General features: G+C 44.1%; 2 protein-coding genes across 2 annotated transcripts; both read right to left on the bottom strand.

Moving 5' to 3' along the window:
- Nucleotides 1-3,120: 3,120 nt before the first annotated feature.
- Nucleotides 3,121-6,330, bottom strand: LOC132655933 (intraflagellar transport protein 70A2). The gene has a single exon (XM_060390424.1). It carries the CDS (start codon nucleotides 6,316-6,318, stop codon nucleotides 4,324-4,326), a length of 1,995 nt encoding a protein of 664 aa, XP_060246407.1. The 5' UTR covers nucleotides 6,319-6,330; the 3' UTR covers nucleotides 3,121-4,323.
- A 1,515-nt stretch (nucleotides 6,331-7,845) lies between these two features.
- LOC110564710 (intraflagellar transport protein 70A1) lies at nucleotides 7,846-10,079 on the bottom strand. The gene has a single exon (XM_060390425.1). It carries the CDS (start codon nucleotides 9,841-9,843, stop codon nucleotides 7,849-7,851), a length of 1,995 nt encoding a protein of 664 aa, XP_060246408.1. The 5' UTR covers nucleotides 9,844-10,079; the 3' UTR covers nucleotides 7,846-7,848.
- Between the last annotated feature and the right edge of the window lie 4,293 nt (nucleotides 10,080-14,372).

Raw genomic sequence — 14,372 nt, 5'->3', positions numbered from 1 at the left:
TTTACTACCTGGTTCTGATGTGGAAACAGAGGATTATTAAACAAAAATATGTGTGTGTGTGTGTGTGTGTGTGTTTTGGGGTGTGGGGGTGGAAATCCATATTTAATTTTGTTCTTGCTTTGTGCTTTTTTTTTTTTCTCTGAAAAACCTAAGACAAAACCAGCAACTATCTTCCAGAAAGGCAAGCATTGAAGGGCTTGGCTCAAATGTTTTTTGCAGGTAAAGGTGAAGGTTTACAGAGCCCCAGACTTCTCCAGTGACACTGTAAACCCTTTGGAGCCAGCTAACTCTGCTATCTATATCTTGTCCTCCCTCCCTCCTTTCCTCCTTCCCACACTTCCTCCTTCCCTTCCATCCTCCCTAGAAGCAAACAGGTTTATTGTGTACACTGCAGCGTCAGTGGTCAGGCAAGTGCTCAAGAGTACAAGGTCTCTGCTCTTGAGTCCTCCCAGCCCATGCACTTGAACTGTATGTAGTGAGCCTCTTGACGGTTGTTAGTACATGTTTGGTAGCTGGAAACTATGATACAAATCACTGACCTAAGGATTATAAAAAGTTATTGTAAAGAAATGAGGTAAGGCTGGGAATTTAGCTCAGTGGAAGAATGCTAAAGTTGGTGGGTTTGGTTCCCAGTACTGGGTGGATAGAAAAGAAAATCACAAAAGGAAGTGATAAGATTGTATTTCAGCTAACTGCAACCACTACCAGAAGCATGAGGTGTTCATTCAGATCCACTGAGCACTTTTGGAAAGTATAGTATAATCTAGATCAGCCCAGGAATTTACTCACAAGTCCATAGTGAATACTAAACCATCAGTTACATAATCAGCAATGGATGTAGTGAAAGTCATAGCTCTGTGAAGGAAATGGAAGCAGTGGTAGACGGCTTTCTTACTGCGGACGGGTCAAATTTACGTCTGGGACTCAGTTGTCTGAGTGAAGAAGAGAGCTGTCCCAAGCCCTCTTTGTTCTGGCTCTGCCATGAAATGCCTTCTACATTTGGTATTACTTAATACCCAATTTGCATTAAAAGATCTATTTAGGCCTTGTCTATAAATATTGTAAAAGATTATACGTACGCTCCCCCAGCTTACATTTCCCCTGGATATTTTCAGAGTATTTTGATACTTTTGCCATCATCCCATCATCTAGCCTATGTACATTGTCAAGAGGAGTCTCTTTAGTCTCTGAAGCAGCCTGCAGCAGCTCAGGCAAACCATGTTGCTCTCTGTTCCTCTGTATTCTTTCAAAAACAGTTTAGTAATAAGACTCAGCATGAGAATAAAAATTCAGAAACTAAAGTGCTGCAGTAACGGCAGAGGGAGGCTTGTCCTTTCCAGGACACACATACACAACACTGACAAGTGCCTGGGCCTTGCAACCAGGTTTTTCAGCCAACTGTCTCCCGAGGGTTTCTTTTCATAGTGTCAGGGTGTGGCTGCCTCTTCCTAGCTTAAACGTGGAATGGATGGCCTATGCTCTCCACAGGCTGTATTCCTTCGTACATGAAGGGCATCAGCTATAGGATATAGGTTTGGTGAACCAGGAATAACAAATTAAGAGGCCGTGTTTCCATAAAACAAATCCTGACCAGAAAACTTAAAACAGCTGGTAACTTTTTGCTAAATTTTAACATCGTAAGAGCTTGTGGGCACTTAAAAAAAATAGCAGTAGCCAAGACTGCTGCTGAAAATGTTCTCTATGAAGATGATTCCTATTCAAATACATTGTGGTGATGCAACAAGGATTTTGGACTGTGGTGGATCAGTCTAGGACCAAGTTCAAGAAAGCTGACTTACTTAAACCACCAAAACCAACCTCAACTAATAGCAGATTCAAGTCTAATCAGCAGGCAGAGACTTGCTCCCCAAGAGAATATTAAATGTTCTATGGATAATAAATTGATAATGTCTGGTCCTGTTTTTCGCTATAAGATTTTTATGGATACAGAAGGGCAAATCTCCTCTAGAGTTTATTGTATGTGATCTGTGATGCCAACAGGGCATTTCTAACACTAAAAATACTACACATGTAAAGCTGTCACTGTCTTATTGGCGTGAAAGTATCTGAAAGGAAAAGACAGAGATCACTGCAAACATGAAGCTCCACATGTTCTACCAATTACACGGGCCTTGTGTTTTTGCTGTGTCCTCTTAAAGCCAACTTTTTTTCCTTTAAAAACATTTCCTCAATGTACAAAAATGCAGCTAAAGAACTTCAAGAGTCACCTTGAAATCGGAAGGCTCACGTGCCCAGCACTTCCTGCTCAGGGTTAGTATGCATTGCTCCTACCTGGCTGTGCTTTGAGCTGCTATCAGGAGAGTGTCCTTATAATTGACAAACAGAAGATAAAGTAGGAAAAGGGGGCTGGGAAGAGAGATAGACTTTTCGTTTATCTTGTGATACATTCTGCAGCACTGGACACACTATCTCTTAAACAAAGCTCTTGAAGGCAGGAAAAGAAAGTGCTCCTTGAGAAAGCTTTATGAACAGGGGGCTGTCCTCCTGTTGTAGGTAACTTTGTCCTTTTGGGGAGCCTGCACACCCTTCCTTTGTATTAAATGAGAGTGTGAGGGGTGATGATCTGATTTGGTGAGTTGGTTACAGAAACAGCTCTGGCATCAGTTACTTTCACTCTGTGAGCCGTGACTTCTGTTCAGCTAATGGCAGGAGACATTTGATTAACCGCGGAGATGTGGACATGCAGCAGACACGTGGTGGGCTGTGAAGTATCGCACATAGCTAAGTCTCCATGACACCTTCACTTCACCTGCTCCTCTAGTTCCAGGTGGGCTGGCAGCTGGGGCCTCACCTCAGGGCAGGGGAGGCACCATTTATTCCAAGAATAATTGTGTAAATTGTATATGAATGTGTGATAATGGCCAGTCAATACAAGTTCTGAACCAAAAGGTAGTTCTTCATGTTAGGGACTACTTAAAGATAAACCTCTCCTTCAATGAAAAAAAATGTATTATTAAATCAACTGGAAAAGGAAATTAAGATAATTTTTCATTTCTAATTATCAACACAAAACAGCTTATGCACAGTGTAGCTCAAGAGAGGGATTCCCTTGTATACATTCACAGCTAGAGCTGTAAGTGAAAACACCAAGGAAAAAGAAAAAATTCAAATTTCTTTATTATCAGTATGTTGTGAGTTAAAATTTTTTGTAAGCCAAGTGAACATTAATTTGAAATAGTTAGGTATTTCATTTTGACCAGACTTATAATTCCAGGTTATAGAAGGCAACTTTCTTTTGTATGGATTTTACTGAAATAGACTTTATTGCCAAAAGCAGCTGTAGAAAGGGCCTCGTAGCTCAAAGGGCTGAAAGACCCTGAGGAGTATGTGGGTTGCCTAAGACCTATGGACTGGACAAAGTCCACAACTTGTCTCTTAATTTGCTTTTCATTTTCAATTCAACACTTCTCTTTAAAGACATTCAAAAGCTTCCAAACTTGAGCTTCCAAGATGGCTCAGTGGGTAAGAGCCTTTGTTGGGCAAGCCTGACGACTTGATTTAACCCGTGAGACTCCTAAAAGAAAGGAGAACCTACTCCCTAAAGTTGTTTTCTGACCTCTACAAACATCAGAGCACCTGCATGCCTCCCCCACTGCTTTTAAAAAACAAACTTCCACACATAGTATTTATGAGGTACGTTCAACTATGAAAAACCGAAAGCAGAAAGAGAAATGAAATGTTGATAAAACCTAAGAACCAACTAACCAACAACATCATGAAAGAAAAATGGCACCATTGGTTAAAAAGGAAAATGATTCCATTGTTTAGTATTTGTCCTTTCAAAACTCCTTAGACCAGATCCAAACTAGACTTTCGTTTTTGAAGGAGTCTAGGAAGTGAGAGAACAGAAAGGCCCCAAACAAAGCAATCAACCAAAAGAAATAAAAACACCTAAAGGCATATGGTCAAGGATTAGATTTGTTGGGCAGCAGTCTACCTCGGGAACAAAGCCTGCCTTTGGTTTTCTTTCTGATGGAGATAGTTTGCTGGGGTCCAGCAACTGGGTCTACTAGGCAGTGACAGCAGGACTGTGTACCAGGACGCCACTAGCACGAAGTCCCCTGGACAGCCCAAAGCCCAAACAGTAAGTGCTGCCGAGTGTTTGTGCCTCTGCAGACGCCACTGTCCCAGCTGTGGACAGTGTCCTGCGGCCTATATCACACAGTGGCTACCAAGGAGCAAAGGCTGGCTTTCAAGTATACAGAGTCAAACCTGAAACAAATATAAACACATGCAGAAAAATACAGAAGAGAGTGAAATATAAATTTTAAAGAGCTTTTCTAAAGACCTTTTTAGAAATAATTACACATTCCACCCTATGATCTCGTAAATCAAAGCTTTCAGCTGCCTCGACTCATACGTGACCGTGTTCTTCCCAGTGTGTAGTCTCTCCTCCTCCAAGGGCTGCTCTAGAACAGCAGGGATGCTCCTGCCAAAAATTTCACAGTGCTCTAGGAACTGGACACATTCTTGAATAACACTGTCCCTCAGCATGATTGTATGCTTTGACATGTTTTCTAGTAAGGACAGGAAGCATCTTTTGGCATAATACCATGTATCAGTTCCTAGCTTTTTATGGTAAGGCTCCAGGCTTTTGATGACCCGAGAGATGCCAAAGTCATAGTTGCCTTTGGCACAGTAAAGGGTTCCTATCACCAAATTCACAATGCAGAGGTGGTAGATTTTCTTGTCTGGATCTCCATAGGACAGCTGTTCTTCCTCCTTTTCAATCTTCCTCATCAGCTCCTCGGCCTCCTCATTCTGACTTGTCATAATATAGGAAACACAGAGGTTGGCTAGCACAATGGCGCTGACACTCAGGATGTTATCGTAATTCTTCTTGACAATGGGCTCATAGAAGCCAATGGCCTCTTTGTATTTGTTTTCCTGCATGAAGAGAACATGGGCCACATTCAGCTTCCACACATCGTGGTCATTGCAGAATTCCACAGATTTGCGGAAGATCTTCTCCACCATTGGATAATTTTCAAGATTCCAGTAGATTTTCGCCTGGGCCATCAGGACAGGGATATACTTCTCAAGAGTTTCATCATATTCATTCACAGCCTTTATGACAATTTCATCATCTCTGTTATGCCTTGCTTCTTGAACTTGTTTAGTGAGTCTCCGGAGCTGCTCAGTCAGCATGCCAGCTAGCCCATCAAGTTTAACGAAAGCCTCTTCAGGAGCTGTCTGGCAAGTGATCATGGCATCCAAGAAGTCATAGAGGTAGGGTGTGAGGAACTTGTAGGTCAAGTGGGCATTTTCTGCTAGGACATCAGCGGCCAGGTCAAAATACTCATATTTGCAGTACAGCAGCAGCAGGTTGCCAAAGGTCTCTGGGGGGAAGGGGTTCTGCTGGAGCAGAAACTGGAGCTTTTCAAACCCCTCTGTAGGCCTGGCATCCATGTTCATCAGGGCCTGGTTGTGCAGGGTCACGGGGTCCAACTCTTCCTCTGCCCTGGGTGGCATGTCAGTGAGGGCTTCCTGGGCCGCCTCATAGTTTCTGAGCTGGTACTCTATGGCTGCCTTGAGGTTGAAGGCTTCAACCAGAGCAGTCTGGTGGAGGACCACAGTGTTGCCAACACTGCGAACATCAATGCCTTCGGTGGTCATGCCCACACCTAGCTCTGGGTGTTGACGGATGCCTCTCTCAATGATATTGGCGATATGCTTGAGAGCAGGAGCATAATGCCTATTGCTGTAACAAGCTAAAGCCAGGTTGTAAGATACATCAGGCTGGTAGCCAGAAGCCTGCAAAGCTGCAAAGAACTTGCCACAGGCAGCTTCATAGTGACCCTCCTTGTAGAGCAGACAACCCATGTTAACTAAACCATCTGGGTCATTCTCCCCTCCACTGTCTTCTCCAGCTTCCCCACTCAGCAGCTGCTCCACCAGGCTCCTGGCTCCTGGCAGGTCCCCCTCGCTGTACTTGATAGCCGCCTGTAGGCGAAGGACCCGGCTATAGAAGGTGGGGTTGTCCAGGAGGAAGGCGACCCGGGTGGCCTCTGGATACAGGCAGGCCTTGTACAGCGCCTGGGCCTGGTACAGGCGGTACTGCTCGAGCTCGGGGTGCATCTGGCTCAGCTGCTCATAGCACTCCGCAGCGAGCTCGAACTCCTGCAGGCGGTAGTAGCAGTAGGCCAGCAGCGACAGCCCGGCGCGGCTCCGGGGGCTCCTCTGCAGCTCTGCGCCCAGCAGCTGCGCCGCCTCGGAGTAGCGGGAGTCGCGGATGAGCCTGTACACCACCGCCGTGAACTCACCGTCGGGGATCTGCGAGCTGCTCAGCCCCGCCATAACTGTCAAGGTTGTTGAGTGTTCTTGTTCCCAGCAACAAGCCAACGGAAATGGAAGTCTGAAGAAGGTTCTTAACGTATCCCGGAAGTTGGTTTGTTAGGGAAGAAACTAGGCAGTCTTGGAAAGGAAGCGCCGTTTCGTTCACTCACTTAAGCCGAAAGTCTTTTGAACGTAAAGTAGTTTTTTAGTATTTCTCTGTGTTTCTTTGAGATACAGAATCATCGCATCTTGAGTAACAGGTCAAATAATAATGTTGAAAAAAAAATTACAGCCCAGTTTTCTGACACTCCTGCAAGTATTTCTCTACCTAAAGAGATCATTGTGTGTGTGTGTGTGTATGCATGCATATATGCTACACAACTCCTGTGAACATATAAGCAACTCCTTCTTCCCGGAAGAAAAGAAAAAAGCACTTAATCATAGCAGGAAGGTAATAGAAAGCTGTTGTTGCATTGTGAGAATTTGTTGGGTTTGTGTGTTAAAAACTTTCAAAGCCTTATTTTTTATGTTGTTCTCGAAGACAGAACAAGAATTATTAAGAACAAAAGGACATCATGGAAAAACAAGGGTTAAAGCCCTTTCTGTGTGTAGGACTTGCCAGGAGCCTCCCCTGAGAGCTATCTGGGAACACTGTGGCCATGAAACTGGTAAAATGATTTAAAAAGAAAGCCCCAGATGGTGTTTATATAATTTCCAATTATATATAAATATAATTCACCTATCAATATATATGCCATTAATGTTAGAAGGGACTTTGACAATGTCAAATAATAAAATGTATTTCCCTCTGCCAAGATACTATGAGAACCCCAGCATTAATGCCTTCTATTTGCTACACAAGTATAGAAATTAAATATTAACTTTTAAAATTACTTATATTATCAATTGATGCTTAAAGCCCATTATGAACAGTAAAAATATCAGATAGTTTATTGTCTTCAAGCTACGGCGCTAAACTTTTATTTAGAAACAAAATTTCACACTGAAATTTGTACATTCTAAGAAAAAAATTACTAACAACATGAAAACTTTTGTTAAACACTACTTCTTAAAAAAATCAAAAACAAAAATCCAAAGAACAACAACAGAAAAAAATATTTTAAAAACTCCTAGAAGTGTGCAAAACTCCTACACTACAAGTAAAATGATGAGGGTAAACTGAGGCAGAGCACATTACCCCTGGAAAACTTGTAAAGCCTGAATGTAATGTAACTACAGTTCACTGTTGATACACACCCTCCAAGGATGATGTAATGTTCACAAACACACTAAAGCACAAAACGAAACAAGAAGGAAAGGACACGGACATTATAAGCCCTCTTGGATGGCTTCCTCCATACAGTATCTGAAATTTTCAATAAATGCTGCTGGGCTCATTCGGTGAAATTTCTCATCAGTAACAGCTATATCTAACTGAACATACATTTAAAGTAAACAATGTACAGCATGTGAAAAGTGTGAAAACGCTAAAGTGGAGGGAGAAAACAATGCCAAGATAAAACCTTTAAAATAAGTCATTAACAGAAATTACTACACATTCCACCCTATGATCTCATAAATCAAAGCTTTCAGCTGCCTCGACTCATATGTGACCGTGTTCTTCCCAGTGTGCAGTCTCTCCTCCTCCAAGGGCTGCTCTAGAACAGCAGGGATGCTCCTGCCAAAAATTTCACAGTGCTCTAGGAACTGGACACATTCTTGAATAACACTGTCACAAAGCACTATCATGTGCTTTGACATGTTTTCTAGTAAGGACAGGAAGCATCTTTTGGCATAATACCATGTATCAGTTCCTAGCTTTTTATGGTAAGGCTCCAGGCTTTTGATGACCCGAGAGATGCCAAAGTCATAGTTGCCTTTGGCACAGTAAAGGGTTCCTATCACCAAATTCACAATGCAAAGGTGGTAGATTTTCTTGTCTGGGTCATCATAGGACAGCTGTTCTTCCTCCTTTTCAATCTTCCTCATCAGCTCCTCGGCCTCCTCATTCTGACTTGTCATAATATAGGAAACACAGAGGTTGGCTAGCACAATGGCGCTGACACTCAGGATGTTATCGTAATTCTTCTTGACAATGGGCTCATAGAAGCCAATGGCCTCTTTGTATTTGTTTTCCTGCATGAAGAGAACATGGGCCACATTCAGCTTCCACACATCGTGGTCATTGCAGAATTCCACAGATTTGCGGAAGATCTTCTCCACCATTGAATAATTTTCAAGATTCCAGTAGATTTTCGCCTGGGCCATCAGGACAGGGATATACCTATCAAGAATTTCATCATATTCATTCACAGCCTTTTTAATAGTGTCATCATCTCTGTTATGCCTTGCTTCTTGAACTTGTTTAGTGAGTCTCCGGAGCTGCTCAGTCAGCATGCCAGCTAGCCCATCAAGTTTAACGAAAGCCTCTTCAGGAGCTGTCTGGCAAGTGATCATGGCATCCAAGAAGTCATAGAGGTAGGGTGTGAGGAACTTGTAGGTCAAGTGGGCATTTTCTGCTAGGACATCAGCGGCCAGGTCAAAATACTCATATTTGCAGTACAGCAGCAGCAGGTTGCCAAAGGTCTCTGGGGGGAAGGGGTTCTGCTGGAGCAGAAACTGGAGCTTTTCAAACCCCTCTGTAGGCCTGGCATCCATGTTCATCAGGGCCTGGTTGTGCAGGGTCACGGGGTCCAACTCTTCCTCTGCCCTGGGTGGCATGTCAGTGAGGGTTTCTTGGGCTACCTCGAAGTTTCTGAGCTGGTACTCTATGGCTGCCTTGAGGTTGAAGGCTTCGACCAGAGCAGTCTGGTGGAGGACCACAGTGTTGCCAACACTGCGAATATCAATGCCTTCGGTGGTCATGCCCACACCTAGCTCTGGGTGTTGACGGATGCCTCTCTCAATAATGTCAGCGATATATTTCAGAGCAGGAGCATACTGCCGACTGCTGTAATAGGCCAAAGCCAAGTTGTAGGAAAGGTCAGGCTGGTAGCCAGAAGCCTGTAGGGCCGCTAAGAACTTGGCACAGGCATCTTCATAGTGTCCCTCCTTGTAGAGCAGACAACCCAGGTTGACCAGACTATCTGGGTCATTCTCCCCTCCACTGTCTTCTATACCTTCGCCGTTCAGCAGCTGCTCCACCAGGCTCCTGGCTCCTGGCAGGTCCCCCTCGCTGTACTTGATAGCCGCCTGTAAGCGAAGGACGCGAGTCTGAAAGGTCGGGTTGTCCAGGAGGAAGGAGACCCTGGTGGCCTCTGGATACAGGCAGGCCTTGTACAGCGCCTGGGCCTGGTACAGGCGGTACTGCTCGAGCTCGGGGTGCATCTGGCTCAGCTGCTCATAGCACTCCGCAGCGAGCTCGAACTCCTGCAGGCGGTAGTAGCAGTAGGCCAGCAGCGACAGCCCGGCGCGGCTCCGGGGGCTCCTCTGCAGCTCTGCGCCCAGCAGCTGCGCCGCCTCAGAGTAGCGGGAGTCGCGGATGAGCCTGTACACCACCGCCGTGAACTCACCGTCGGGGATTTTAGAGCTGCTTTGCCACGCCATAGCGGACAAATTGTAGCGCGTGCTAGTTTCCAAGGCAACTAGGTAACCGGAAACGGAACGTCATCTTGGGGTCGCTGTGAGGTAGAGAATCCGTTAGGCCTGAAGAGGAAATATTGACATAATCACTGAATTTTTTTGTTATGTGTTATAAGAGTACAAACTGGGTAGAGACTGAAGTCGGAAAGGGGATAGAAAATTGCTTCAAGCAGTCCGGATATGTAAACGTCTGGTTTATCCCGGAATGCACCATTGTCACGTCTCCATGGGACGCAGCCGCTTTGCATTCTGGGAATTGTAGTCTCATTTCTAGATGACCTAACCCTGGGTAATTTGGTGTATTTTTGTTTGTGTATTCAAATAGAAAAAAAAAAAAAAGTCTTACAAAAGTCATTTAGGCTTGTGTTGGGATGCTTAGACTCCATTTACTCGTTAAAATTAGTGAGTGTTGCATGCTGGCCAGATATAATCAGCTCTGTGTGGAATGACAGTGGCCGGCTTAGGGCTTGTTGTCCCTGGAGGCTTTTTTAAGGCTTGTAAAAAAAATTTTTTTTCCTTTTATACTTTGAGATCTCCTAGAATTATATTTTTTGTGCTGAAATAAGTGTGTACTTCTTTTTTAATTTTTTTATTTTTAAATTTTTTTTACTATTAATTACACTTTATTAATTTTGTATTCCCCCATAAGCCCCTCCCCACTCCCCTCCGGATCCCACTCTCCCTCCCCCTTCCTCATGCATGCCCCTTCCCAAGTCCACTGATATGGGAGGTCCTCTTCTCCTTCCTTTTGATCTTAGTCTATCAGATCACCTCAGGAGTGGCTGCATTGTCATCTTCTGTGGTCTGGTAAGGCTGCTCCCCCCTCAGGGAGAGGTGATCAAAGAGCAGGCCAATCAGATTATGTCAGAGGCAGTCCCTCTTCCCTTTACTATGTAACCCACTTGGACACTGAACTATCATGTGCTACATCTGTGCAGGGGCTCTAGTTTATCTCCATGCATAGTCCTTGGTTGGAGTATAAGTGTGTACTTCTTGATAGAACATTACATTGACCAATTCTGTACCAAGTAGAACATGATCTAAAAATGGTAGTTTTGGTTTGAATATCAGTTTATTAAGAACATAGCAAGCAAAAGTAAAATAATAAATAGGAAATAGCAGACAGAAACATCAAATTTGGGGCTCAGAAATATTTAGTTGAAATCAACTGAGAAAGCCATTGAGGAATTAGCTGGAGTTCCCAAAGAGAGATCCAGGCAGAGAAGAGTGTCTCACTGGGTTCTACATAAAATAACACATGACAAGGATCAGGTAGATAAGAGCATCAGATCTGGCCTTTCCAAGTATTTCCCCAAAATGACTATGGCAGACCTTTTGAAAGAGTTATATTTGAGTTCCTGACCCAGAGTTCTGGGCAGAACTCACTGCCATTGAGGTTAGATTTTGGTCTCCAAGGTAGAGGCAGAGGCAGAGGCTGTGACATCATCATAGTGGGAGTCTTTTGAAGTCTCAATCCCCATCTCCAGTGACACAGCTATTCCAGGAATGCCACACCTCCCCCAAAGCTTCCACAAACTGGGGACTAAGTATTCAAACATATGAGTCTATGAGGGACATCCTTATTCAAACCACCATTCAGGTTGAACCATGAAAACCGAGAGCGAGGTTCTATGGGAAGTAGTGAGTGATAAACACTTCAAACCACACGTTTCCACAATCTGTAAATGCCTGACAGGTGCAGGCACTGAGTGTGATGAAGAAAGAGTACGGTTTTTCTTTTCCTATAGAAACAACGATCTAAGTGGGTGTGGGCAGTGGACTTTGGAATTCCATGCCTCAGCCGCAGCTTCAGACGTACACAGTGACCAGTGGGCTTATGCATCTCTTCAGCACTCAGTATCACAAGGAAAAGGCTTGAAAGGAGGTGTGTAGTTGCTCATATCATGGAACAACTGACTTCATGTACTTTATTTTTTTCCCCAGTCTTCACATTTGCTGAGGATTATCAGCCATGCGACTTCTTGGATGCCATCAGATGAGGAACAGCCAGCACAGCTGATAAGAAGGAAGGAGCAGATTGCACCCATTTCATGTGTGTGGAATAGGTGCATATCTGACCCACGGAAGATCTCCACAGAAAGCAGATAAGGACAGCTTCTATATCCACACTCTGAGCATACTTTTACTCTCATTTTTGGTGTACCCTTTTAGGTGAAGACTGTGATGGGGGTGTGTGACCTCTGACGCACAGATATTAAAAGACTACAGTGTGTCACCTTTACAGCTGGTAGCCTGCCTGACATTTGTCCCTTGGAAACTCACACTCAGTATTTTAAAGTCTTTAAGCATAGACTGTTATCTTGAAAAAGCTGGTATTAAATTGAGATGAGTAAACATGGAAATGAGAAATGGCCTTTTATCTCTTCAGTTTCTCTCTTTTTGCAGAGCTGTACTTAACATTCTGAAAACACCCACCTTCAAATGACTTTTTAAAACACACACACACACACACACACACACACACACACACACACACACACACGGACTGTTGTTAGCTTTCCCCCACATTTCTTGGCTACCTATAGGGATCATGTGGGTTTCTCCTCTCTGTATTGGTACCTGTCTATGAGTACGGCAGCTGAAGTGTGCAGGAGGGTGGCCATTTTGTGTCCTCCTTCTTATTTCATGGGAAGCTGCCCCAGCGTCCTGGTTGGAAAAGAGCAGGGCATTTGCTTAGACAGATGGAGGGCAGGGTCATTTTCGAAACTCAGTGAGCGCACCAACCCCACTGTGAACTTGGCATGACCACGGCCACCACTGTGATAGGCTGACTTCATTTGGTCTCTGACAGGCAGTTGGGGAATAGTTTCATTGTTTCTTGGATGGGGGAGATGAGAGGAGGCCCTTTAAGTAATGATGGAAAGCCTGGAAAGCAAACTGAGTAGAATATTGTGAAGTATAAAAGATCATTTTTGTTTACAATAGGGTCTTGAAACGCTGGAGTCTATATCAAAAGCAAATCTGCACTACTCTCCTCCGAGATTGGACAACTTGGAGTGATTCTTATATAGGCATTAGAGACATGTAGAAGGAGTTAATGATTGAGAAAAGTAGTATGGCACTTGGGCCAGTTTCAGTGAACTAAGGGAGGCATGATGACTGTGAAGAGTTCAGTTTAGGCAAAGTATAGCAGGGGTAAAAGCATGTTTGGTTCCTAGCATCCTTCTGTTCTTCCTGCCAGAATATAAAGCAATCAAATGTATGCTGTACTGAGCATTCTCTTTTGCTGTCAGCTGGGAAGTACATTTTCTTGCTGAAAAGTACATTTTCTGCATGTGACATTTGTGGCTGGTACATTGCTAGGTCCTGAGCATTTCATGCACAGCCACACCGTCCTTGAGAAGGAAGTCCTTTGCAAAGTTACTATAAGTTACTATGTTCTTCCCACGTGACGTTCCTGACCATTTTCTCCAGGAGGGTCAGTTTCGAAGCTCCGTCCCATTGAATTTTGGTGTTCGAAAACCCATCTCCGCTATGAACAGGGAAACAGCAAATAAACTAAGGCCAAATCTGTAATACCATTGACTGACTTTTAGTAGTCTGCATTTAGTCTTTTGAATCTTTGGGGCCCTCTGTTTGCTAAATCAACACAATCACGTATGCTTACATTGGGGAGCTGTTTCATCTCATTAGGGGCTTGCATCTCAGAGAAATCATCCTCAATATCTAAACAAGATCTCTTTCCTGAATGTACTTTGATTTTGATCAAGTAGCTTGTATGCTAAGGTTTACTGCGTTACTAAATTAACCTCTCTCTGACTGTGCAGTAGCGTTATGGTTTACAAAGGGGATTAGCCGAGAAGCCAAAACCATGGATGCTAAATTGTAAAACAACTGAGCAGCCTTTCAAACAAAGAGCTACTCCAAGCCCCCAGTGCTTACGCGGGACTTTCATCACCAGGCCTACTTCGCCCAACTTTCCTCATCAATCCCCACAGACCTTTTGTGAGTTAGAGATGCTTGTTTCCACCGTGGGGCAGTGCTGCCGTTTGCTAACACTGCCCACTAGAGGGCCACCTGCACCTCTTCCCTCTCTCCCCGGGTGCCTCCTCCCCAGCCATTTGAATCGGCTCTGGATTATTTGTTGCAGTTCATTCTGATAGAACACACACAATGGTGTAAGAATTTTAAAGTTTGAACACTGAAGCCATTGCATACTTGTATCACGTCACCGTGGCTGACAGCCCCATGTAGGTGTGACCCCACCTGTGTAAAATGTAAGCAATGCATAGTGCAGGCAGGAACCCCATTTTCAGCTGCAGAGTTCTCCTGCCTCCAGACAACCTTGAGTAATCCAAAGAAATCTTTTGTCATTTGAAAAATGAGGTCCCGGTATTCCTCTCACACAAGCAGACAACACTGACTAAGGTTAATGAGCTAAATTGTCACAATTTAAATTGTAGGGATTACAAAGCATGCGTCTTTCTTCCAGCCCTCCAAACAAAGACCATTCCGGAGTGTTAGTTAAACAT

The sequence above is a fragment of the Meriones unguiculatus genome, chromosome 8, assembly GCF_030254825.1.
Source record: "Meriones unguiculatus strain TT.TT164.6M chromosome 8, Bangor_MerUng_6.1, whole genome shotgun sequence".
Lineage (NCBI taxonomy): Eukaryota > Metazoa > Chordata > Mammalia > Rodentia > Muridae > Meriones > Meriones unguiculatus.
The sequence above is the reverse complement of the archived record's forward strand: the minus strand, read 5'-3'. Positions and strand labels throughout refer to the sequence as shown.

Excerpts from the sequence above, each read along its gene's own strand:
- LOC132655933 (XM_060390424.1), bottom strand. The coding sequence starts at position 6,318 with ATGGCGGGGCTGAGCAGCTCGCAGATCCCCGACGGTGAGTTCACGGCG.
- LOC110564710 (XM_060390425.1), bottom strand. The coding sequence starts at position 9,843 with ATGGCGTGGCAAAGCAGCTCTAAAATCCCCGACGGTGAGTTCACGGCG.